This window comes from Bathycoccus prasinos, assembly GCF_002220235.1.
Source record: "Bathycoccus prasinos genomic : Chromosome_1".
Lineage (NCBI taxonomy): Eukaryota > Viridiplantae > Chlorophyta > Mamiellophyceae > Mamiellales > Bathycoccaceae > Bathycoccus > Bathycoccus prasinos.
In genome coordinates this window covers 1,104,001-1,127,491 of record NC_024008.1, presented here as the reverse complement: position 1 = coordinate 1,127,491, position 23,491 = coordinate 1,104,001, and the positions used below count along the sequence as shown (strand labels likewise).

Here is a 23,491-nt window from a genome sequence, read left to right as displayed (position 1 = left end):
GTTTCTTCCTTCTTGGCGTAACGATACGTCGCGTAGCCGAGCGCAGAAAAAGCAAAGACAACCGGTGGCAAGAACACGAATGCCATAAAACAACACCAGGCAGGAGATGATGAATGTGTGGTGAGGACGAAGACGCGAAAGAGGACGAGTTTGAATACCTAGTAGTAGTAGTAATAATAATAATGACGAAACAATTGGTTTGTTTCTGCTCTTTCTAGTATTGGGTGTCGCGGAGTCGTCATCACCATCATCATCACTACGACTCACATGGCTTTCCCTAGCTGCATTTTCCTCTTGAACATCAAACTCGTGTTGTGCATCAACCCGTCGATGATCCCTACCACGCTATACACGCCACCAACGATGGCCATTAACGTGGTTATGAATTGGTAAAACTCGCGTCTTTTCTCGACGCCTAAAATTTGCACCGGGGACGGGGTGAAGTGGAATTTCGCTCTCGGCGTTTCCCCGTCTGGGGTTTTGACCGAATGCGTGTGTTGGGTGTATTCGTACACGTTGAACGGTTGCGCGAACGGGCCCAGGGGTTGCATGGTGGTTAACACCGTTTGTAAGTAATGCTCGTGCGACGTTCGCGGGTTTTTCGAGACGACGAAATCGTTCGCCAATTTGTCGTGCCAATCTCCTTCTTTTTCGCCTCTGTGGAATCGAGCCATATATTTTTGCCTCGACGCGGATAATTGTTGACCGAAGTAGAAGTGGTGAACTTGGTGCGTGACGTTTAATTTGTCCACGTCGAAGGAGTGGCCGTTTTTGGCATCCGCGGTAAAAAAGACGTGTCCGGGGACTTTTTTCACCAAGACGAAACCGGTGATGGAACACCCCGTGCTCGCTCTGGTTTGGACCACGTCCGCGTGGTTGGCGACTTTGAAATCGATTTGCTCGTTCGGTCGCGGCGGTTGCGGTTTCTTCTCGTTATCTTTCGTCGGTTTCCCTTTTGGTACTGGAATGTTCCCTTCGCCGCCCGCGGGAACGTCCACCATGCTCTTCCCAAACTCTACAATCGCGCTCACGGTTCTGTCCCCGTGATAGGACGCGTGATCCGTGTGTCTCCCATGCGCGATTAAATCCGACCCTCTCGTAAAGATTCTCACCGTCGGATACCCTTGAATGTGATGTTTCCTGCACAACTGCTCGTGCTCCACGCAATTGACTCTCCCGAGCGCAATCGAGTGCATGTTTTGCGAATTCGTGTTGAACGTCTCGTGCAACTGAATCGCCGCCGCGTCAAACACCGGTTGCAACCGTTGACTCCACGGACACCACGGCGCGTAAAAATTGATCATCGTCACCGAATGCGCGTCGTTAAACGCTTGCATCTCTTCCTCTGTCGTCAACGGTTCCGCGCTCGAGTGCGTCACTCGTCCAGTCGCCAACGCTTCCTTGTGCTTCTCCACCACAATCTGCGCCTCCGTCAACTCTTCCTCGTTCACGTGCGCGTCTCCATCCTTCCCTGGCGTCTTCTCCGCCCACGCCAAAGGCCCAGTCGGTCGAAAATTCCCATCGATTGGTCTCTTAAACACCGTCTTGGTCAGATTATACCTCGTCAATCCCAACGCGTCCCCAACATCCACCGACGCGAACTCGCACGACAAAGCCGGAAAAGACACGTTAAAGTTAATCCGTAACAACTCTCCATCCACCGACCGATCGACGACCACTTTCGTCTCGAACGTCGTTTTCAAATACGCTCGCGTTTCTGCGATCAAAAGAAACACGATTAAAGATGTCGCCAGGATGGAGAGGATCGTCCCCAGGTACGTGCCTTGCGTCATGTCGCGCGGGATTTTCCGGTAGAAATCCATCCCTTTCGCTTTGGTTAAAATGCCCATCTTTTATTTCTCGTATATTTCTCTCTAAATCTCTCTCACTCTCTCTCTCTCTCTCTTTCACACACACGCAGGAGGAGCAACTCAGAGTCGTGGTGCTGCGCTAAAAAACAAACGCAGACAGCAAACAAAGTCGAGTTTGTTCTCTTCTTCTGCAAAAGGTCTAATAATGTCTCTCGACGATGATTTTTTTTGTGTGTGTTGGTTTGTTGTGAAAGAAAAGAAAAAATCTCTTTTTCTTACTCGATTTCGCTCGCAGTCCTTTCTTTTTTTATTCGAAAAGAAGTCAAAGAAATTTCTTCACTTTATTTAAAAAAGAAAACGCAAGCTCATCAGACACTTCGTTTCTTTTCTATTCGTAACACACATCCAAGGCAGTAAATATTGCATTCGTACACCGATACCTTTTTAAAACACCTGATAATTATTACTAATGAGAGAGGTTATTTCCATCCACATCGGCCAAGCTGGCGTGCAAACTGGTGCGCTTTGTTTTTTGGTTTTGGTTTTTCTCGCATGTGGACGCATGTGCGAAGATTCTCTCATTCTCTCTCTCTCTGTCGTTGACTTTTTTTCTTCTTCTTCTTTCTTGGGAGATGATGACGACGACGACGACGACAAAACTGACCTCTCTCAACGTTCTCTGTTGATGCGCTTTTTTCGAATGATGAACAACAGGTAACTCGTGCTGGGAGCTGTATTGCTTGGAGGTGCGCGTTTGATGATGTCGTTGTCTCTTTTCTCTCTTCAAATGTTTCTAATTTTGGGTAAAAAATTACATTGACTGACTTTGACTTTTCATCATCTCTCTCTTCTTTCTATATATATAGCATGGCATCAACCCGGACGGGCAAATGCCGGCCGACAAAACCATCGGCGGTGGCGACGACGCGTTTAACACGTTCTTCTCCGAAACTGGCGCGGGTAAGCACGTCCCGCGATGCGTATTTCTCGATCTCGAACCGACCGTCATCGACGAGGTGAGAACGGGGACCTACCGCCAATTGTTCCATCCGGAACAGTTGATTTCCGGGAAAGAGGACGCCGCGAACAACTTTGCCAGAGGCCATTATACCATTGGTAAAGAGATTGTCGATTTGGCGTTGGACAGAATTCGCAAGTTGGCGGATAACTGCACCGGGTTGCAAGGCTTTTTGGTGTTCAACGCCGTCGGCGGCGGGACCGGCTCTGGTCTTGGGTCGTTGCTTTTGGAACGTTTGTCCGTCGATTACGGGAAGAAATCGAAGTTGGGTTTCACCATTTACCCGTCACCGCAAGTCTCCACGGCAGTCGTTGAACCGTACAACTCCGTTTTGAGTACGCACGCGTTGTTGGAACACACCGACGTGGCCGTCATGTTGGACAACGAGGCGGTGTACGACATCTGCCGCAGATCGTTGGATATCGAACGACCGACGTATACGAACTTGAACCGTTTGATCGCGCAAGTGATCTCGTCGTTGACTGCCAGTTTACGATTCGACGGTGCGTTGAACGTCGACGTGACGGAGTTCCAAACCAACTTGGTTCCGTACCCGAGAATTCACTTCATGTTGTCCTCGTACGCGCCGGTTATTTCCGCGGAAAAGGCGTACCACGAACAACTCTCGGTCGCTGAAATCACCAACTCCGCGTTCGAGCCGTCCTCGATGATGGCGAAGTGCGATCCGAGACACGGTAAGTACATGGCGTGCTGCTTGATGTACAGAGGCGACGTCGTACCGAAAGACGTCAACGCTGCCGTCGCTTCGATCAAGACGAAGAGAACCATCCAATTCGTCGATTGGTGCCCGACTGGTTTCAAGTGCGGTATTAACTACCAACCGCCGACGGTTGTCCCGGGTGGTGACTTGGCGAAAGTACAACGCGCTGTGTGCATGATTTCTAACTCCACCGCCATCGCGGAAGTCTTCTCCAGACTCGACCACAAGTTTGACTTGATGTACGCCAAGAGAGCGTTCGTCCACTGGTACGTCGGCGAAGGCATGGAAGAAGGCGAATTCTCCGAAGCGAGAGAAGATTTGGCCGCTTTGGAGAAGGATTACGAAGAAGTCGGCGCGGAATCCGGCGAAGGCGAGGGCGAAATGGACGAAGAGTATTAAACTTTTCTCGTGTCGACTTTTCCGATAATACTTGTGCGTTTAGATTTGAGATGTTGGAAACATATTTCAAGCGAAACGCGGTTGGTGGCGGCTCCCTCATTTTAACTAGGTACACACTCTATTTAAATATCTAATAATGCAGAACTATTTATTACTATTAATACTATTGGTACTAGTATCATCATCATCTCCGCTACTATCGGGCTCTAGCCATTCCACGTTTTCAAAGAGCGCGTCGTGGTCGCCTTCGCAAATGTCGTTCTTTCCAACCAACTCCTTCACCACGATGTCGTCGAACAAAACTTTCCCTTTTCGGTCTCGGTAAAGCACGTACACGTTGGCTTTTTGTACTGGTTTGCGGGGCGAGATTATGCCGACGCGCTTGGTCCACATTTTCAAAGCCGAGAAACCAAGAGTGTATCCGTACGTGGACGTGCCGTCGGTGTGTTCGAGGTCGATGTAGACGCCGTACGAGGAAACTTTTGGTTTCGGGTAGTTGAACGGATCCAAACGATGAAACTTTGAGGCTTCGTCAAAAATTGCTTTGCTCTTGGCGGAGACGTATATCGGCGTCGCGACTTTCGCATCGTTGGAGGATAAGGAGGAGAACTCGATGACTTGCCTCGCGCCTCGCGATTCGCCAAATCCAGGGTTCCTCAAAACCAAAGCGCCGTGCGTGCTCGAATCGTCGCCGCTGCTGCTTTCGTCGTCGTACGTGTCCCCTAAGTTGTGTCTCGTTAACCTGTTCTTGATGTTGTTCGGGTTGCGCCAATCGAATCCTTTCTCGAAGCCTAGCCATGCGTCTACGTATCCACCCGTTTCCGTTTCGAATCCTCCGTTGATTATTTTGTTGTTATTCCCATTTGTACTCTCATCGTTTTCGTTGTTCAATCGAGCGCACAATAATCTCGATATCGCGTGGACTTTTAAACTAAGACGATCCGTCTCTTTCTTATGCATCGCTCGAGCATCTTCGAACGCTTTTCTATCATACCTTGCGTATTTCAAAACGCCACCTAACCCAACGCTTTCAATAATTTCGTTCGTTTCGTAGGGAAGTAACGTTCTGGCGCGGTAATCGAAGCGTCGACTCTTTTTGGCTAAAGAACCGACCGAGTCGATTCGGTAGAAGAACGTCGGGAGCGGTACGACAGTAACACCTCGATTTTGATTATGCGAAGCGTCTTTTGCACGCATAGCGAGTTTGGCGAAGAGCGACCAATCTTCGCCGGCGGCGTCGTTACCGGGAATATCGTCCCACCCGCCGACAGACTCTAACGCCTTTCTGCGAAAGAGTGCGTTGGCGTCGCCGAAACAATCTTCGTAAACGCCCAGCGAGGTGGATGCCCCAAGAGGTATCCAACCGCCGAGATCGAATTGATTACCACCTAACGCCGGCTTTTTCAAATCAAGTTCGCTTGTTCCAACGAAATAGGCGTTTCCGGGCGCGACAGCATCTGCCTCGGAGGCGAGGATAGCCGTGACGAGCGTTGAAACTTGAGAAGTGCTCGCTAAGTTGTCGTCGTCGGCAAACAAAACGTATTCGCCTCGAGCATTTTTCAAGCCAACATTCCTGGCTCCGGAAAGCGACGCGGCGATTGGGCCGAGACGGACTAACTTGTACATGTTCCTGTGCGGGTTCGTATCCGAGGACTTTTCTCTACTGGCGAGAAGATTTTCGATGGTATTTAGCATTTCAGTGGTCTCTGGCGTTTTCCTCGAGCCGTTATCGACCACAATCAAATCCATTTTATCGTAGTCTTGCGCCAAATGCGAGGCGACGGCGTCGATCAAAAATTTCGGTCTATCTTTGTGTACGACAACGACGGTGACTCGAGGCGACGGGTGTCTTGAAGCCGGCGGGATCGGTAATAAAGCACCTTTCTTTCGTTTTATCGCTCTGTGCAATCCAACCCATTTCATCTCGATGATATCGTCGTACGATTTCGCAAACGGTGTCTTACTCGACGCATCCGGGCGATAGACGCCACCGCCTTCGCCGACGCGACGATCAAACACGCGTAACATTGTTTCCACGCAATCGTGAGCCGTATCGTCCCCGTAAGAAACGCGCGAACGAATGGTGTCGTCAAAAATCTTTGCGCGATCTAACGCCGCGTTCGAGGCTAAAAACGGCGCATTCGCGGCGACGAGTTCGGCAATTTTCAAACTTTCTCTCGCAAAGTAAAACGTCGAGTTTTGCGCCGGTGGGAAGATGACGACAATTGCGCCACTACTTTTCGCGACGTCTTTACTCGATTTTACCGACGTGTCGTCGTTTGCATAGTGTTCGAGCGTTTTGCTGTAAAAATGTTCGTCCTCGTATTCTTTAATCGCCGAGGTATCAATCAGATTCCCTACAATGTCCTCGCTTCCAAATCCCGCCAGAAAAGACGCGATGCGTTCGGTACCTTTCTTTTTATCACCCACATGACCGTGCACGGTGATATCGTCCAAATCGTATACGGAGTTTTCGCCTCGAAATTCAACCTCGAGCGGTTCCACCGCATTCGCGCCGACAGGCGCGACGACGCTCGTTTTGCGTTTCTCCAACACGCGATCGAGCACGTCCAAAAAAGACGTCAAACCTTCGCCTTCGTCGAAGTCTCCCCAATACGCGAACGACTTCACTTTTTTTCTCGTCAGTGGGTTGGTGTTATCATTATTGACATCCTCGCCTTCCATCTTTTCCAGTTTCGATCTCGTTAGCCTCGATTCCGGAGAGCTCGGCAACCTCAGAACCAAAGATCTCGCCGTCTCGAACTGTTTCGATTGGAGTCCGTCTATCGCGTTACCACCAATCCCTCGAGCTAATAATCCTTTTGGAAACGCAAAGTCACCACCTAACCCGTTTTTCCTTCTCCGCGCTTCAAATGTTGCTAAATTTTCATCGTCAAAAATGAGCACATCGGCGGTCGCGGATACGACGGCGTCCATGTGTTCGCTTTCTAACATGTTTCTACTACTACTACTACTGCTACTACTGCTACTATCGCTGCTGCTAAAGGCTTTATTCATGCCATTCAAATCCGTTTGAGACGCGATAATCCTGTGCGCAACAATCGGTACATCTTTCAACGCCACTCTCTCGCGTCTCGCCAACGCGCTAAAATGCGCCAACGTCGGATTAAAAAAATGCCCTACGTCGCACTTTCGATCGTGAAACGTATCGCTCAAACGCAAAAAAGCCGCGTGCGACCTTTTCACCTCTTCGCTACCATCTATAGAACTACTCCTGAGCACTTCCGTGACTAAAACATCCTTCCCTCTCCTCAACGGTTCTCGACTTCCCATCGCCGCGTTGCTCGGCGCGAACATCGCTCTTTGAAACGCGTCTGGATTAAAGTTGTTCTCGCGTCCCGAACCGACCGAGACGATCGCCGTCACTCGCCAAAAATCGTACTCTTCCTCCTTTCTGTTCGATGAGAGAAACGAACGCAGTAAACTGGCAACTTTGTGCGAGAGTGGATGTTTCGTATTAGCGATTTTCTCGTCCAGAAAGAAGCACAGATTTTGGTCTCGTTTTTTCTCTCGTTCGCTCGATCCTTCTTGTTGGAAAAAAGACAGTTTGACACCTTTGATGGTGCTCTCTTTCTCGACGATGGAAGAGTCTTCTTTTATCATCGAGAAAGAACTTTGAGAACTGCGCCGCGTGGTTAAGAGTATAATCGTGATCATCATCATCGCGATTATCCATCTCGGAAGCCGCTTCTTCTCGTTCGTGAATACATTGGAAACGTGAGCGAATTTGGAAATCCATTTTTTATATCTATTCTTCGATGGCGAAGAGGATCGATAATGACGCGATGATCTGCCGCCGTACTCTCGGGAGGCGACCGTGATTGGGTCGTGCCACGCACCACCATTACCACCACTACTGCCGCCGCGTCTGGGACGCATCGGGGCGCCGTGCAGCATTATGAAAGAAAGAGTTTTGGTGTGACGTTTTGTTGTTACTTAGGTGATTCGAGAGAAAAATTCGAGAGAGAAGCAGAGACAAACACATCTCGCTTTTGATGCGTGCCGCCGTTTTGATGTGCGTTAATGCAATGCATTTGCGCGAGAAATCGTTACTCATCATATCATCAAAGGCTACGTGCTATTATATTATAATTTTTCAACCACGCGTAACTTCGCGCTCCGACTCCTCGCGTTGACTTTAATTTCCTCCTCCGAAGCGCCGATTGGTTTCCGGTTGATCATTTTGACTATTTTCGGTGACGACGAGGGGTTTGACGACGAAGCATCGTCAAACTCCTCCGGCGGGAGGAACATCATCGCGCTTCTCCCAACCGTCGGTTCTCGCGATTCCGGAACGCCGGCGAATTTTCGGAACTGTTTTTTCACTATGGCGTCTTCCAACGAGTGAAAGGTGATTATGGCTAAACGACCACCCGGATTGAGGACCTCGATGGCTTGAGGTATCACGCGTTCGATGACACCGAGTTCGTCGTTGGTGACTATTCGCACGGCTTGGAACGCGCGCGTCGCCGGGTGGATTTTTTCGCGCTTCCCCGGCGGGTTGCCTAAAGCTTTGACCAGTTCTAAAGTCGTTTCGATTGGTTTTTCCATTCGTCGTTCGCAGACGCGTTTCGCGAGGAGTTTCCAATGTCTTTCGCCGCCGTAATCGCGAAAGATGCGACCTAAATCTTCCTCGGACCATCCGTTGACGACGTCGAACGCGGTCAAAGACGACGACGACGACGAAGACGACGACGCGCTCGTTGTACCGCCGCACATCCGCATATCTAACGGCCCGTCGTTCTGAAACGAAAATCCTCTCTCCGCTCGATCTAAATGCATAGACGAAACCCCTAAATCTAACAAAATCGAATCCGCACCGTCCACGCCGATATCTCGCAACGCCGCGCGCATCTGGTCAAAGTTGTTTCGCACGAAGTGCAACGCGACGCCGCCGTCGTTACTCTTCTTCTCGCCGCCGCTCGCATCGTCTACACCTAAACTCCTCTCTACTCTCGGTCTCGCGATTTCAATCGCCGTCTCGTCCACGTCAAACCCGACGAACGTTTTCACTTCCTCTTTGTGTTGCTCTAAAACTTTCGTCGCGTGCCCACCGGCGCCTAAAGTCCCGTCGATGTGCGTCTGAATCTTCACCGGTTTAAACGCGTCCAACACTTCGCTCAAAAGGACGGACACGTGGCCGTGGTGCGCAGCTTCGATGTTCTCTCGTTTTTTCTTTTCATGTCGTTCGTCGCTTTTGTTGTTGGTGTCGTCGTCGTTGCTTTTTGAGGAGGACGTCGTCGCGTTCGTCGTGGTAGTCTTCTTCTTCGCCGCGAACGCGGACGCGTTCGATTGTGTTCGTTGCGCGTGATGGGGGAAACGAAATCCAACGTGTTCGTGATGATGACGACGATGACTTCCCCGCGGTGTCGTCGTCTTCGTTAAAAAATAAGACCCACGAGACCACCCGCGTTGCATGGTGGTCGTTTTCGTCGTCATCGAAGAAACGAGGACGTTTGCGAGAGGAGGAGGAAAAGTGCGGAGGACAGTTGTGTTTGTGTGGTATTTTGTGCTGCTGCTGTGTGTAAACGTGTGTGTGTATCTCGAGTTTATTAGTATTCAAACAGAGCGAGTACATTCAGTTTTCTTCCTCTGTTTCTGAGTCTTCTGCGACGTGTAACACTCCGTCTTCGTATTGCCAACCATCTGGTAATGGGCAGTTATTGTCGAGGAGGTATTGTAAACATTCGGTTTCGATGTTCTCGTGCGCTCCTCGTACCGCTTCTTCGTCCCACGGCACTTTGGCGGTTTCGCGCAAGTACTTCAAACAGTCTAAGTGGCCCTTTTCGGCTGCATATGCACACGCATCTTCGCAAAATTGATCATACTTACGCTCAACAAGATATTCGAGTATGTGAAGATGACCATTTAAAGCCGCCCAATTGGCAGTTTCCGAATACCAAGGCGCTTTGACTTCTTCGCGTAAGTATTTGAGGCACTCGAGATTACCTCCTGAGGCAGCACTTGCACACGCACTCTCATCGATAGGACACTCATTTGCAACGCAATACTTTACCATTTCCAGATTACCTTGACATGCGCCCGCATCAATCGTCCATTCATCCCACTCACACTTTTTCTCCTCTCGCGCCCACTTGAGCAACTCGAGTGTATTCGTTTCAGCAACTTTCCAGCAGAAAGTTGTTTCGTCTTTGCGCCAGTGTCTCGGCCACAACGATCGATTCTCCCACGCAAACTCCAAAGTCGATATCGATGACATCTCCTCCACTCTCAACTTCTTTTTCAACTCCCCCTTGCGAGACGATCTCTTAATCAACTTTCTCGTTTCACTATTCACTCCGTACAAGAATTTCACATCATTCGAATTCAATCTCGGAAGAATGTGTTTGAAACAAATATCGTCGTCATTCACGATCAAACTCCACACATCTCTCTCCCCAATCCGTCTTTTCTGCGCTCGCGTCCTCACTCCAGACATGATTTGACGTTTGTCTCGCGACGCAAGAAAGACTTCTCCACCTCTTCTTTCACTTCTTCTTTCTCTCAAACGTGTCACAACAAAAGAAGAGATGTGAAATGAAATTGTTTTTTCCAAGAAGAAAAAAACAGCCGTTTTTTAGGAAAATCTTCATTTTGGTGAAAAGACAGATCCAACACCACATGCAACACATGCGTTACTATCAATAATACTAATAATAACATGAGACGGAAGAATCCACATCCGCAGCGCGCGGTGAACGCGAGGACGGTTTTGAAGGTGTCGTATTTGGATGCGAGAGATAAAGAAGAAGAAGAAGAAGAAGTGGAAGAAGAAGAAGAGCAACCAACACCGGTGTTGTGTTTGAAGATTCCTGACGAGGACGACGTCGTTTTTGAAGTCGAGCAAAAGGAGATACGAAAAGAAACGACGACGACGAAGAGAGGGAAGAGGAAGAGAGAGCACGAGTGCGATGTTTGCGAGAAGGTGCTTGTTAGTTCATCACTTTTGGCTATACACATGCGTATTCACACGAACGAGAAACCGTACGAATGTGATGTGTGCGAGAAGCGTTTTCGTCAAGCTGGTCATTTGAAAATCCACGTGCGTATTCACACGAACGAGAAACCGTACGAATGCCACGTGTGCGAGAAGCGTTTTCGTCAATCTGGTACTTTGAAAATCCACAAGCGTATTCACACGAACGAGAAACCGTACGAATGCCACGTGTGCGAGAAGCGTTTTCGTCAATCTGGTAGTTTGAAAATCTACAAGCGTATTCACACGAACGAGAAACCGTTTGAATGCCACGTGTGCGAGAAGAGGTATCGTCATGCGAATAGTTTAAAGTACCACGTGGGTACTCAACATTAACTCTTTTAAAGTCCAAGTTTACATACACATACATAACCATACGAATGCCACGCGTGCGAGAAGAGGTATCGTCACGCGAGTAGTTTAAAGTACCACGTGCGTACTCAACATTAACTCTTTTAAAGTCCAAGTTTACACACGCACACACACCAGTACAGCAAAATACCTCGTTTCTCACAAAACAAAAAAAAGACTGCTTCTTTGCGAAAATTTTTCAAAATCAGCACAAAAAAAGTTCTCGAAAGAGTTGCTCACAATCTTGAAAGAGATAGAGAAAATGACGGCTTCTTCTGGGAGGAGGAGGTCTTCGCGAGTCGTCGCGTCGTCATCAGCGGCAGCTGTTCCCTCCCGTCGTCGTCCTCCTCCCGTTTTGGCGGCTTCGTCGACAAAGGTATTAAAAAAAGCAAAGACGACGATTGGAAAGAAGAAATCCACGGTGGCACAAAAAGTGACGTCGTCGTTAGATTCCATCCAAACGCCGAATATTCCCTCTGGTGGTCGAAAGAACAACAACAAAAAGCGCAATTATCATCTCGACAACGATTCGTCGTTGAGGTCTTCTCCGACGTCGACGATTGAGACGACGACGAATACCGGTGGTGGCAGACGATTATCCGCCGCGCACGTTTTAAAGGATGACGACGACGATTTCGAGAATGATTACTCGAAAAAGGAGACCAAAACGAACAAAAAAGCGAGAAAGACGAAGGAGGAGGAAACGACGAGCGACAAAAAGAAAGAAGAAGAAGACCAAGGATCGATAATAACAGACGAGAAGAACGAAGGTGGACGAGAGTTATTTTTAACGGCGTACGAGAAAGAACGAGAAATCAGATTGCAAAAGAACCGAGCGCGGATGGAAGCTTTGAACATTCGGCAGTTGGCGTCAGAGATGATGACGACGACGGAGAGGCAACAAAGAGGAACGACCGGACCGTCGCAGCGAGGCTTGAGGAAGAAAGAGAAGAAGGCGAAAGAGCCAGTCGTGCTGAGGAGGAGCGGGAGACGAACCGGAGGGGTGGCTGAGTTAGCCGGCGGGATCGATCAGGAGAGGAGAGACGGGTCGATTGTTTTGGCGGACGGGAGGATGATTACGCAAGGGTCCGGCGGTTTGGAAACGAGAGAAGAAGAGAAGAAAAAAGGCGCCGGCGAGGCGATTCTTTCTTTGACCGTGACTGCGAACGAAAAGACGAAAACGGTGAAAGTTGAACTGAGTTCGAAGTTTATTTCAAAGTGCGAGAGCACGAAAGGAGACGACGAATCGGACGCGAAGTTTATCGAGTATCTTCATCGAACGACGAGAGGAATCAAGACGACAAAAACGAAGACGAATACGACGAGTTTAAAATCGCTCTTGAGCGCGAAAACTTTGGATTTGAAAGAAGACGACGTCGCCAAGTGCACGGAAAGAGCCGTGACGCACGCGGATTTTCATCCGTCCACGTCGGAAATCATCTTAGCCTCTGGCGATAAAGATGGGAACGTTTCGTTGTGGAGAGTGGACGACGAGGACGAGGACACGCACGGCGTCTATTGTTTCAAGCCGCACTCGCAATACGTCTCGCACGTTAAATTTGGAAACGGGAACGGCATCATCGGATCCAACTTGTTGAGTTGCGCGTACGACGGACACGTGTGGATGTTAGACAGCGAACGCGGGGAGTTTTGGGAACTCTTCTCCGGCGCCGAACACGACATTGAATTCGCGTCCATGGAAACCAATGTCGATGGCAACGTCATCTACGGCGGCGATAACGACGGCATGTTGAACTTGATCGATTTACGAGCGAGCACAAAGAAACTCGCAGCTCAATTCGCGCTCGGAGAGAAGCGAATCAATACGGTGTCGTTCAATACGAACGATTTATTCTCCATCGCGACGTCTTCGGCCATGCGCAAAGGTGGCGGCGAAATCTGCGTCTGGGATTTAAGAAAGGTGTGCGGTATTTCGAGCAGTACTAAACAACAAAAACCCGTGCACCAATTACTGCACAAAAAATCCACGCAAAGCGCGTATTGGAATCCAGACGGGAAGCGACTGTTAACCACGTGCTACGACGACTGCGTCCGCGTGTGGAACCCGTCCGTCTCGTCCTCGAAACCGGAAGTATCCATTCGACACAACACGCAAACCGGTCGATGGGTGCTCCCGTTCCGCGCGAAATGGGTCGGCGACGACGGCATCGCCGTCGGAAGCATGAAGAGAGAAGTTGAAATCTTCGACGCGCAGTCGGGAAAACGCGGCCTGCGTCTGCACAGCCCAGAGTTGATGACGGCTATTCCTTCCCGAGTGGCCGTGCACCCGACCGCAAATATCGTCGCCGGGTGCACCAGTTCCGGCAGATGCCACATCTACCGTTAATAATACACACACACGTATACATACTAGAACAGCAACCTTGTAAATAGAACAAAAAGCTGCTCATTTTTTTGTGTGAAAAAAATGTTTGACTGGAAACCAACAGGAACCACCAAATTCGACCACGTGGAGGAAAAGGAGAAGTTTTTCGACTGTGCATTTTATCCATTTCGAATAGTTTTGTCGCTTTTTGTCTCCTTTTCCTCCTCATCGAGGTTTTAGGGAGGTTATTCCTTTGAATTTCCCCATAACTTCTCTGAGAGTTTCCCCGAAGCACGTTATCACGAGAGGACACGCGCACATTAAAAGAACAGCAGGAGTAGCATCGTCATCATCACATCATCATCATCATGCGCACGTTTGCGGTGAACTTTGTCAAAACGCCGTGCTCGACGTCAAATCGAAATGTGCTTCCCCATCGTCACGGGAAACAACAACCTTCTTGGACGACGACGGACACGAAGAACGACAGAAACAACAACAACAACAGTACTACGGGGAAACGAGGGTCGATTTCAATCGTCCCTCGCTCAGATAACGGCGCGTACCCGCACACGTTATCCACGGCGATTAAAGATCCAATCACCCCGCACGGGCCTCGCTTTTACGAGTACGGCGGGTTTGACATCGACCCAGAGTTGCAACACAATCGCAAGGCGTACATAAACGAACGCATCGACGTGGTCACGAAACATTTTCCGAACGCGATCGGGATGGATGATTTCTTATTTCGCACGGAAGTTATGCTTCGAAGATTTGGGTTTACCGCGGACAACAGCATCGCGTTGACGTCGTTGTGTCGAGACGAAATCACGTTTCCGCTCAAGACGGCTATTCACGACATTTTCGGGTACTCGTTGGACGTGGACGGTTTGGGCGGGGTGATTACCGCCGGGACGACCGGGTTGGGAGCGGGCTTTTCGCACGCGCCGATTGATTTTGCCACTGGGAGAGAGAGGTACGTTCTGTTTGCGTTGCCTCACATCGCGATCGATGCGGAAGGGAAGATTGGATCGGTCATTCGAAGCGGTCGGGCGCAGCAGTCGTGCGCCTGCGGGGCTTTGGTCAAAATGCAACCGATGTTTAAGCAATATAAAGAAGGGACGTTGAACAGAGAGAGCGAGGAGACGTGTTGGCACGACCCGTTAGATCCGGAGTTTTCTATTTTAACCAATAGAATGATGAAAGCTATAGATAAAGAGGATATTCCGGATAAAGGTTTGGGTCTCGTCGAGGTCACAAAGTTGGCGAATAGAGTTATCCAAAGCGACATGGCGGATTTAATCGAGAAAACCGTGGACGTGGAGAAAGCGGATTACGCCGTCATTACTGGCATTCAAATTCACTCCACAAGAGTCGCGAAATCGAAGGTGTGGCACCCACACTTGGAATTTATCGCGCCGACGAGCATGTACATCGTCAACAACGGGATCAAACACACGATGGATATCATGGGCATCGATCCGCCGACGCCGAGGCAATTGTTTAAAATCGGAGCCGGGGAAGTTATTTACGAGTTACCGAAACCCAAAGGAGGCGGATGGTTTTAGACGAGAGCGAACGACTGATACTTTTTATTATATTAATCTTCATCATATCATACAAAAAGTGGTACCAAATGATTACATCTATCTCTAAATTCTCAACCGGCGAGTAACGAGAGCAGACCGCCGCCCATACTCTGCGCGCCGTCCATCACGTGCGTGTACCAATTCAACATGATTGTTTTTCTGGCACCTTTCGATTTCCCCACAACTTTTTCCACGGAATGAAACGACGATCGCGTCACCGGAAACGCGTACGCTGTGTTCGCGACAAACGCCATCTTCTTTTCGCACGGCGCCGATCCGTCAATTTTGTCTCTCAGTTTGTGTTGCTCCGGAGTATGCAAACACGTGCCGTACGTATACACCGAACTTTCCTCGTTCGCATCTTGCGGTAAATACAACTGAAACGTTAAAATTTTCTTCCTGTTATCCGGATGCGTTCCTATGCTAAATCCTCCGGCGTCGCTTTGGACGCGAAAATCTCTCGACGCCGGTTTCTTACTAATCTTAAACTTCATAAACAACGCCAACTTCACGCTCGGCGAGTACAACGCTTTCGTCGCTCTCTCCCAGACTTTCTTCGCTCTCAATACTTTCCCCCACTTCTTCTCGTCTCTCAGTTTCAAAATATCAAACGCGGAACACTTGTACCTCTTATCCGCGTCTTTCCTCCCGACTTGCCCGGCGTTCGCTCTCTGGTCTTTCATTAACGCGTACGCCGGAGGGAAATACGCGTTCATATCGTCGTATAAATCTTCCGGTAAAATATCGCAGAAATATGCCGATTTAAACGGGTCTTTGTTTAAAGTCGCTTCGTGGATCGCGTTGACTATGTGTTTCACGTCTTTCCTCGCGTCGTATTGATATAACATCGAAGAAGACGATGCATCTTTACTATTACTACTAAATCCTGAGGATTTTTCCACTCCTAAAGAAGCTGCTCCATCCTCCTCCGTTTTGCTTCGATTACAGTGAATAAAATACTCGTTCGGATCAAAATCTCCTCCTTTCTTCGATATTGGCACGTGCTCCTTCGCCACGTTTTCGTCGTACTGTCGTTCTTTCGCTTTCCTCTTCTTCTTTATCGTCAAAGTCGTCGTCCTTCTCTCGTCCTCTTGGTGTTCCAATTCCGTTACGAATAATCCATTTTTATCGCCGATGGTATTCGTAGTAGTAGTACTAGTAAAGACGATGAACCCACCGAAAACAACGACCAACAAAAACAAGAGCAATAACAGCAGCGCGAACTTCCTTTTCTGCGTCGAATTTCGGCTTTGTTGCGAGAGTGTGTGAGGAGCAATCGCGTGCATTTGTATCTAAACGAGTGAAGACATTTTTCCACTTTACTCCACTAAAAAGCGCTTAGAAACACGATGCCGGAAGAACACGATAAAGACCATCTTTCGAAAGAACAAAAGAGGAAGAAAATGCTCGCGCACATCTCCCAGCGCGTCCACGCGTCCTCGCCTTTACCGAAAAACAACGGAGAGAGAAAGTTGCAAACGAAGTTGGATGCGCTGATGCATCGACTGCAAGACGAAACGGTCTCGGAAACGAATCTGGTGGACCTTTTAACGGAATACGCGCTGACGTTGCAAGAACAAGCGGAACAGTTCAAAGAAGAAGAAGAAAACGGAGACGTGGTGGAAGGGTTGCACGCGAAAGCGTGCGTCGCGTACGAGTTCGCGTCCAAATGGAAAGAAAGGTATACGATTTACTACAACTGGGCGATAGCGGTTGGCGACCGCGCGCGAGTGTTGGAAAGGAAAAGACCGGAGGAAGCGAGGGTATTGTGGCGAGAGGCGTGCGAGAAGTACGAAAAAGCGGTGGCAGTTGGAATGGAGCGGTCGTATTTGAGAGGAAAAGGAGAAGGAGGCGAGATGGTGACCTCGATGAGCGTATCGCGAGCGTTGAATAACCACGGGTTGGCGTTGCGACAGAGAGCGATGTTGATGACGGATTCGGAGACAGAGGAGTCTACCGAGAGTAAATCGAAATGCTTGAGCGAAGCAATTCTGAAATTTCGAAGGGCAATTCGCATTTCACCTGATTTCCATCGAGCGGCGTATAATTTAGGCACGGTGGAGTTCGCTCGAGGTCAGATGGAACGCGCTGCGGTGTACGTTTTTTCGGCGTTGGCGATGGTGACTTCTGCGTTGCCGTCTTCGTCGGAAACGGAAAACGCGAAAGTAGTCTACTCGCAAAGCGCACAGCTAGTCGAAACCGCGTTGCCGGACACGCAATGCGGCGACGATTCTCTCTTCGCTGGAAACGTTTGGTTCGCCGGCGGCGTAGGAGGAAAGCGAGGCGGAGAAGTAGCGAACAAAAGACGAACGACGATAACCGATTTCGATTGGGCGCGACGTCGCTTCGCCGTCTGCGCATCTGCTTTCAAAACCGTCGACTCCGCGCAAACATTTCGCATCAAGAGTGAATCCGGAGATTACGTGCCTTCACGAAACGACGCGTGGGGTGACGATGCGGCTCCGGATACTCATTTCAACGTCAATCTCCCCATGCTTTCCGTCGAGTCGTGCGAACCGATTTCGGACATCTCGCGTCCGCCAAACTGTTTCGCTTTCCTCCTCTCCGTCCGAGATGATTTGGAACACGCAGAAAAAGAAGAAAACGATGATAAGTATTCTCCACATGCGGTCGTCCGTCACTACCGCTTCGCCTGCGAAACCGAATCCGAGCGAGACGTCTGGGTGGACGCGATCGCGCTAATAGCGTCGTTGGCCAAAAGAGGAAAATCGGAACACTTAAAGTCTTGCTTGTTGAGCTTGAAAACGAAGCGTAAGAAAAGAGTTGGATTCGTTTAGTTTAGATTAGAGAGAGAAATAGATAGAGTTAGAGGATTGTATTTTAGCGCAAAAATGTTACTTTAAAGCTTCACTCTCGTTTTGACACGTCGGAAAAAAAAAGACATTTCAAACCAATTCAAACGCTTCATTCTTTTTGCGGCGGTTTAAACCGTCGACACAACACGAGCAGATACGATGCAAGAAACGAAAGAACAGACGACGATTCAAACGACGGGGGGGAAGAAAAAAGGCGCGCTGTCGTCCGCGCTCACCCAGTCTTTGATAAACTCTGATGCTTCCTCTTTGGCCCCGATTTGTACCACAACGGGTGGGTTTGGGAACGATATCACTACGACTACTCTTGATGATTCAGACGACATGCAAAAGCGAATAGGCATCCCCATTCACAAGCGAACGAACAATTACGGCGACTCTTCGCGAGGCAGACACGGGCGGGAATATTTCGACGACGAGGAATTACACGGGAAAAGCATAGGGAGGCAACACGGGAGTTATAACTACATCGAAAAGTTCGCGGACGTGAACGATATCGAAGCGATGGGATCGCCGACGAGTAAAATGATGATGAATGGGAGTAGCAACAACAGAGATCATAACAGCTATTTATTAAGACGACAGAATAGCGCTGGTGGTGGGGGTGGGGGGGGTGGGGAGAGCACTTCGGTAGGCGCTCGAACGATACCGCAAGTTCACATGTACGCGGAGTCGAACGCGATTCCTATTTCGCGGTCGTTTGAGAATTTAGAAGTTGGGCCGATGGGGTTGTGCGGGTCGCCGTCGGCAAATGCTGGCGGGCAACCGAGTTCGCCGGTTATTGTAGTGCACACGAAAGAGATGGACGAGGACGCCGGGAACGTCGGGATGGCGGGAGGACGAAATCGATCGAGAAGTTTCTCGTCTTTACTGTTGTTGGAGGCGCAAGAGATTCGGGCGGGAAACAGTCCGAGACATAGTCGCTTGAGCGGAGCTGAATGAAGGAGTACCGTAACTTAGCTTTTGTGTATTCTTGTGTAATTTGATGTATTGTTTTAGTATTATTTGGATGCGGTTGTCGCTAATAGATCTGTCATAACTTTTAATCGAGCCTGAACCGCGGCTAACTGTTCCCTCAACTCTTTCGCCTCAGCTTGCGCCTTTTCCACCACATCCGGTCGAGCTTTGCTCAAGAAAGCCTCCGAGTTCAATCGTCCGTTCAAACCGTTCAAATCTTTTTCCAACTTTTCGGCTTGTTTCTTCAACCGTTTAGACTCTTTCGCTGGATCCGCTAAGCCGGCTAAGGATAAGAATACTTCCACGCCATCGGCGACGATGGCGTTGACGTAATCGGACGGGTTTTGCTCGCAATCGGCAGGAGCTGAAGACGCGACCGTGGTCGACGCCGGGTCTAATCTCGCCAACGAGCACAAGACGGCCACTTCGCTTTGCAAATCGGAAAGCAACGCCGAGGAATCTTTAACGACAATCGTGCAATTTTCTATTTTCTTCGCCGGTTCGACGTTGTATTCTGCTCGCGCGTTTCGAATTTTTGTGACGACACTTCTCAGTGTTTCGTACGATTGTTCCGCGGCATCATCTTTCTTCTGGTCGGTTTCCGGCCACGATTGCGAGATTAACAAATCGCCCGAATGCGGCAACGCCTGCCAAATCTCCTCCGTGACGTAAGGTACAAACGGGTGTAACAGTCTCAAAATGCTATCGCACGCGTATAAAGTTACCGCCAACGCGCGTTTCTTCCCTTCTGGATCGTCTTTGTTGTTGAATTTAGTTTTAATAGACTCGATGAACCAATCCGCGAAATCATCGTAGAAGAACCCGTAGGCGTTGCGACCGGCGATGCCGAAATCGTACTTGTCCAAAGATTTCGTCACTTGATCGACGGTTTGGTGCAATTTGGAGATGATCCATCGCTCGGAAAGCGATAAGGACGAAGTATCCGAAGATGCAATCGTTTCGGACATTTTTTGAATCTCTATGCGCTCGTCGTCGCTCAATTCTTCCATGGCGAACAAGACGAATTTACCGGCGTTCCAAACTTTGTTCGTGAAATTTCTGTTGCTCTTCAATCGTTCCAAACTCAAGTTCAAGTCTTGTCCGGGACTGGTACCAGTCGCCAAGGTGAATCGTAAAGCGTCGCATCCGACGTCACCGATAACTCCCAACGGGTCGACGACGTTGCCTAACGATTTCGACATCTTTCTTCCTTGTTCGTCTCGAACTAAACCGTGTAAATACACCGTGTGAAACGGCAACTTACCCGTCATGCCGTAGGACATCATGATCATTCTCGCCACCCAAAAGAACAAAATATCGTGTCCAGTTTCCAACACAGACCCTGGAAAATACTTCCTGAAATCTGGAGCGTTTTCATCTGGCCAACCCATGGTTGAAAACGGCCACAAACCGCTCGAAAACCACGTGTCCAACACGTCTTCGTCTCGGTACAAAATAATCTCCTCGCCGTATTTCGCCTCGGCTTGGGCTCGTGCATCTTTGTCGTTCTTCGCCACGACGTACTTCTTCGACGCGCCTTTACCTTCGCCTTTCTTTGCATTCTGTAAATCTTCTATGCTATCGTGAACGTACCACACCGGGATGCGATGACCCCACCACAATTGTCTGGAGATGCACCAATCCTTGCAATCGCTCAGCCAGGTCTCGTAAACTTTCTCGAAACGTTTAGGGACAATCGTCAACTCGCCTGTTTTCAAGGCGTTCAGCGCTGGCGTGGACATAGTTTCCATCTTGCAAAACCACTGCTCGGACACCATGGGTTCGATGACCTCGCCGCCTCTTTGCGATCGCGGCACTCTCGTTTCGTAATCTTCCTTCTTAATCGCCAAGCCATCTTTTTCCAAATCTTCCCATATTTTCACGCGGCACTCGGCGCGATCTAAACCAGCGTACGCTTGCGCGTTCGCACTCATCGTCCCGTCTTTGTTCATGATGTTGATAAATTCCAAATCGCGTTTTTTACCCATGTCGTAATCGTTCGGGTCGTGCGCCGGCGTAATTTTCAACGCGCCCGTACCGAATTCCATGTCGACGTAGTCGTCAGCGATGACTGGAATTTTCCTCCCGTTCGTTCCAGGAACGACGCAGAATTTGCCGACGAAATCCTTATATCTCGGATCTTCTGGGTGCACGGCCACGGCGGTATCCCCGACGATCGTTTCCGGTCTCGTCGTGGCAACCGGTAAAAACTTCGTGTTATCCTCCTCGTATCCTTCCAACGGGTACTTGAAGTGAAACAAAAATCCGGGTTCATCGCTATACTCCACCTCTAAATCCGACACCGCTGTTTGTAATTTTGGCGCCCAGTTCACCATGTACGACCCTCTGTAAATCAATTTTTGTTCGTGTAATCGACTGAACGCTTCCAAAACGCCTTCGCTTAAGTTATCGTCCAAGGTGAATCGCTCGCGACTCCAGTCGCAACTCGCGCCTAAACGTTTAATCTGATTTTGAATCCTATCCCCGTACTCTTTCTTCCACTTCCACGTTCTCTTCTCGAACTCCTCTCTCCCAACACCAATCCTCGACAGACCTTCGCTTTCCAGTTGCCTCTCCACGACAAGCTGCGTCGCGATCCCAGCGTGATCCGTCCCCGGCAACCACAACGTCGGATGTCCTCGCATCCGCATCGATCGACTCATCACGTCTTGAATCGTCACAAACATCGCGTGACCCATGTGTAACGCTCCAGTCACGTTCGGTGGTGGCATCGGAATCGTAAACGGTTCCTTCTCGTCGTTCGGTTTCGGTTTAAACGCGCCGGACTGTTCCCATCTTTTATATAAAGGTTCCTCCACGTCCGTGTGCTCGAAATTTTTAGGCAAATCGCCGTGTTTTTTCCCCGGCGACACCCCAGCAGCAGCGGCGGCGACGGTAGTCAACCCCACCCTTCGATAATTGCGCGTCGAGGCGATGACGATGCCTCGCGTTCGCACGGTCGCTTTCATCATCATCGCCGCCGCAGGAGCAACCTGTCGATAGGGGGGAGTTTTTGCGCTTTTCGTCGCCGTCACATTGATTCGCCGCAAAACCTGCGCGCGCTTAGTACGCAACATCGTCGCCTTCCGACTCGAACGATAACAAGAAGCAGACGATGACGAAGACGAAGACGACGAAGCGATGGAACCTTCCGCTCTGTTGATGAGAGTGACCACCGTAGCGTTCAGTAGCGTCATGCAAATTTAGATAAAGTGCGTGTGTGAATAAATACTTTTGCCGTGGTGGTGGTGAATGGAGGATGGAGAATGTGTGAAATAACCCTCGATTGAGGTTTTTTAATTTTTGATTTGAATGCGTGTGGTGAAAGAAATTTTTACTTCTGATTATGTGTGTGTGTGCCGTTATCACTACAACGAGTAGTAAACGCGCGAGAGAGAGGAGAATTCGGCTCAGGTTTTCTTTTGTAATCACCGAATCTTCATCTTCAAGCTTCTGTTTTGTTACATCATCGCCGAACCCTCTTTCTCTGCCCGGCGCGTACGAGCTGTTGTTGTCGTCGTCGACGCGTTTACTTTCTGTTCAAAGTTTGTTCTTCTTCTCCCTCTTCTTTTTCGTCTGCATCAGTGGACGGCGAAGGCGCCGGCGCGAGGCCCAAGGCAACGTCCAAATTCTCAATTGGGTCGTATCCCAAGAGAATTGATGCGAGATTTTTTCTGACGACGTCGTCGGCGATCGTTCCCGGTCCGTTTAACTCGAACAACGCTCTGATCGCGTCTCGTAACGCGTCTTTTTGCGCGTCGTCTAAGACGCCGTCGCCGTCGAAGGGTAAGAGTACCGTGTCGATAACGTGAATTATGCCGTTACAGGCAATCAAGTCCGGTTTGATGATGGTACCTTCCGAACCAAGCGCTCGGACGGTGATGTTTTCCGGGTTCGCCTCAATCTTCAACGGCATGACTTCACCGAGAGCGTCTCTCAAATATCGATACGGACCTTCCAACGCTCGCAACTCTGCTTCCGTCAAGTTCGACTCAGGAACCGCGTGGTGCGCGATCAATCGCGCCTCGTACTCGTCTTCGCCCCAAAGCTCCGAGACGAACTCTTCGAACCGATCGTACCCAGACCAGTCCACGAGATCTTGAATAGCCTCATCGGACGGCGCGAATAACGTGTCCGATCTTGAATACGATTTCAACGCGTCCGTCACTTTCGGATACCGCAAACTAACGTTAAAAAACCTCGATAACTCTGGCGTCTGAGCGAGGATTTCGTACATGGTGTTGTTCTCCGGACAAGAGGGAGCATCCGTTTGTTCGACCAAGTTCTGCGTCTCTCGGATATCTCTCTCTCCGTCTTGGAGAAGTTTTCTCCCGTACGCGTTATACGCCAACCTCGAGGAAAAACGTACACCAGAAGGTCTCCGCGCGCCTGTTTTTGAGTACGAGCCGTACAGTTTCGCTTCGCACGAGGAGAAGATGCCGAGAAGCGCGAGGAAAAGGAGGATAATCATGGATGCTATACTCTTTT

The 23,491-nt window shown here is 49.6% G+C and overlaps 13 protein-coding genes across 13 annotated transcripts; 6 read left to right on the top strand and 7 right to left on the bottom strand.

The window, feature by feature from the left end:
- Positions 1 to 263: 263 nt before the first annotated feature.
- Bathy01g06200 (predicted protein) lies at positions 264 to 1,850 on the bottom strand (the record flags this gene model as incomplete). The annotated part of the gene is made up of 1 exon (XM_007515659.1): positions 264 to 1,850. One exon carries the CDS (start codon positions 1,848 to 1,850, stop codon positions 264 to 266), a length of 1,587 nt encoding a protein of 528 aa, XP_007515721.1.
- A 430-nt stretch (positions 1,851 to 2,280) lies between these two features.
- Positions 2,281 to 2,529, top strand: Bathy01g06190 (unknown protein; the record flags this gene model as incomplete). The annotated part of the gene is made up of 1 exon (XM_007515482.1): positions 2,281 to 2,529. The coding sequence occupies one exon, from the start codon at positions 2,281 to 2,283 to the stop codon at positions 2,527 to 2,529; it is 249 nt and encodes an 82-aa protein (XP_007515544.1).
- Positions 2,530 to 2,701: 172 nt separating this feature from the next.
- Positions 2,702 to 3,949, top strand: Bathy01g06180 (alpha-tubulin; the record flags this gene model as incomplete). Its single annotated transcript, XM_007515740.1, has 1 exon — positions 2,702 to 3,949. One exon carries the CDS (start codon positions 2,702 to 2,704, stop codon positions 3,947 to 3,949), a length of 1,248 nt encoding a protein of 415 aa, XP_007515802.1.
- Positions 3,950 to 4,093: 144 nt separating this feature from the next.
- On the bottom strand, positions 4,094 to 7,849 carry Bathy01g06170 (IPT/TIG domain-containing protein; the record flags this gene model as incomplete). Its single annotated transcript, XM_007515309.1, has 1 exon — positions 4,094 to 7,849. The coding sequence occupies one exon, from the start codon at positions 7,847 to 7,849 to the stop codon at positions 4,094 to 4,096; it is 3,756 nt and encodes a 1,251-aa protein (XP_007515371.1).
- A 207-nt stretch (positions 7,850 to 8,056) lies between these two features.
- Bathy01g06160 (S-adenosyl-methyltransferase MraW) lies at positions 8,057 to 9,409 on the bottom strand (the record flags this gene model as incomplete). Its single annotated transcript, XM_007515384.1, has 1 exon — positions 8,057 to 9,409. One exon carries the CDS (start codon positions 9,407 to 9,409, stop codon positions 8,057 to 8,059), a length of 1,353 nt encoding a protein of 450 aa, XP_007515446.1.
- A 139-nt stretch (positions 9,410 to 9,548) lies between these two features.
- Bathy01g06150 lies at positions 9,549 to 10,409 on the bottom strand (the record flags this gene model as incomplete). Its single annotated transcript, XM_007515267.1, has 1 exon — positions 9,549 to 10,409. One exon carries the CDS (start codon positions 10,407 to 10,409, stop codon positions 9,549 to 9,551), a length of 861 nt encoding a protein of 286 aa, XP_007515329.1.
- Positions 10,410 to 10,631: 222 nt separating this feature from the next.
- Positions 10,632 to 13,644, top strand: Bathy01g06140 (the record flags this gene model as incomplete). The annotated part of the gene is made up of 2 exons (XM_007515331.1): positions 10,632 to 11,268; positions 11,414 to 13,644. 2 exons carry the CDS (start codon positions 10,632 to 10,634, stop codon positions 13,642 to 13,644), a joined length of 2,868 nt encoding a protein of 955 aa, XP_007515393.1.
- Positions 13,645 to 13,991: 347 nt separating this feature from the next.
- On the top strand, positions 13,992 to 15,191 carry Bathy01g06130 (predicted protein; the record flags this gene model as incomplete). The annotated part of the gene is made up of 1 exon (XM_007515113.1): positions 13,992 to 15,191. One exon carries the CDS (start codon positions 13,992 to 13,994, stop codon positions 15,189 to 15,191), a length of 1,200 nt encoding a protein of 399 aa, XP_007515175.1.
- Positions 15,192 to 15,283: 92 nt separating this feature from the next.
- Bathy01g06120 (unknown protein) lies at positions 15,284 to 16,498 on the bottom strand (the record flags this gene model as incomplete). The annotated part of the gene is made up of 1 exon (XM_007515389.1): positions 15,284 to 16,498. The coding sequence occupies one exon, from the start codon at positions 16,496 to 16,498 to the stop codon at positions 15,284 to 15,286; it is 1,215 nt and encodes a 404-aa protein (XP_007515451.1).
- Positions 16,499 to 16,561: 63 nt separating this feature from the next.
- Bathy01g06110 (predicted protein) lies at positions 16,562 to 18,010 on the top strand (the record flags this gene model as incomplete). Its single annotated transcript, XM_007515409.1, has 1 exon — positions 16,562 to 18,010. The coding sequence occupies one exon, from the start codon at positions 16,562 to 16,564 to the stop codon at positions 18,008 to 18,010; it is 1,449 nt and encodes a 482-aa protein (XP_007515471.1).
- Positions 18,011 to 18,187: 177 nt separating this feature from the next.
- Bathy01g06100 (unknown protein) lies at positions 18,188 to 18,988 on the top strand (the record flags this gene model as incomplete). The annotated part of the gene is made up of 1 exon (XM_007515694.1): positions 18,188 to 18,988. One exon carries the CDS (start codon positions 18,188 to 18,190, stop codon positions 18,986 to 18,988), a length of 801 nt encoding a protein of 266 aa, XP_007515756.1.
- A 59-nt stretch (positions 18,989 to 19,047) lies between these two features.
- Positions 19,048 to 22,200, bottom strand: Bathy01g06090 (valyl-tRNA synthetase; the record flags this gene model as incomplete). Its single annotated transcript, XM_007515337.1, has 1 exon — positions 19,048 to 22,200. One exon carries the CDS (start codon positions 22,198 to 22,200, stop codon positions 19,048 to 19,050), a length of 3,153 nt encoding a protein of 1,050 aa, XP_007515399.1.
- Positions 22,201 to 22,532: 332 nt separating this feature from the next.
- Positions 22,533 to 23,474, bottom strand: Bathy01g06080 (predicted protein; the record flags this gene model as incomplete). Its single annotated transcript, XM_007515635.1, has 1 exon — positions 22,533 to 23,474. The coding sequence occupies one exon, from the start codon at positions 23,472 to 23,474 to the stop codon at positions 22,533 to 22,535; it is 942 nt and encodes a 313-aa protein (XP_007515697.1).
- Positions 23,475 to 23,491: the final 17 nt, after the last annotated feature.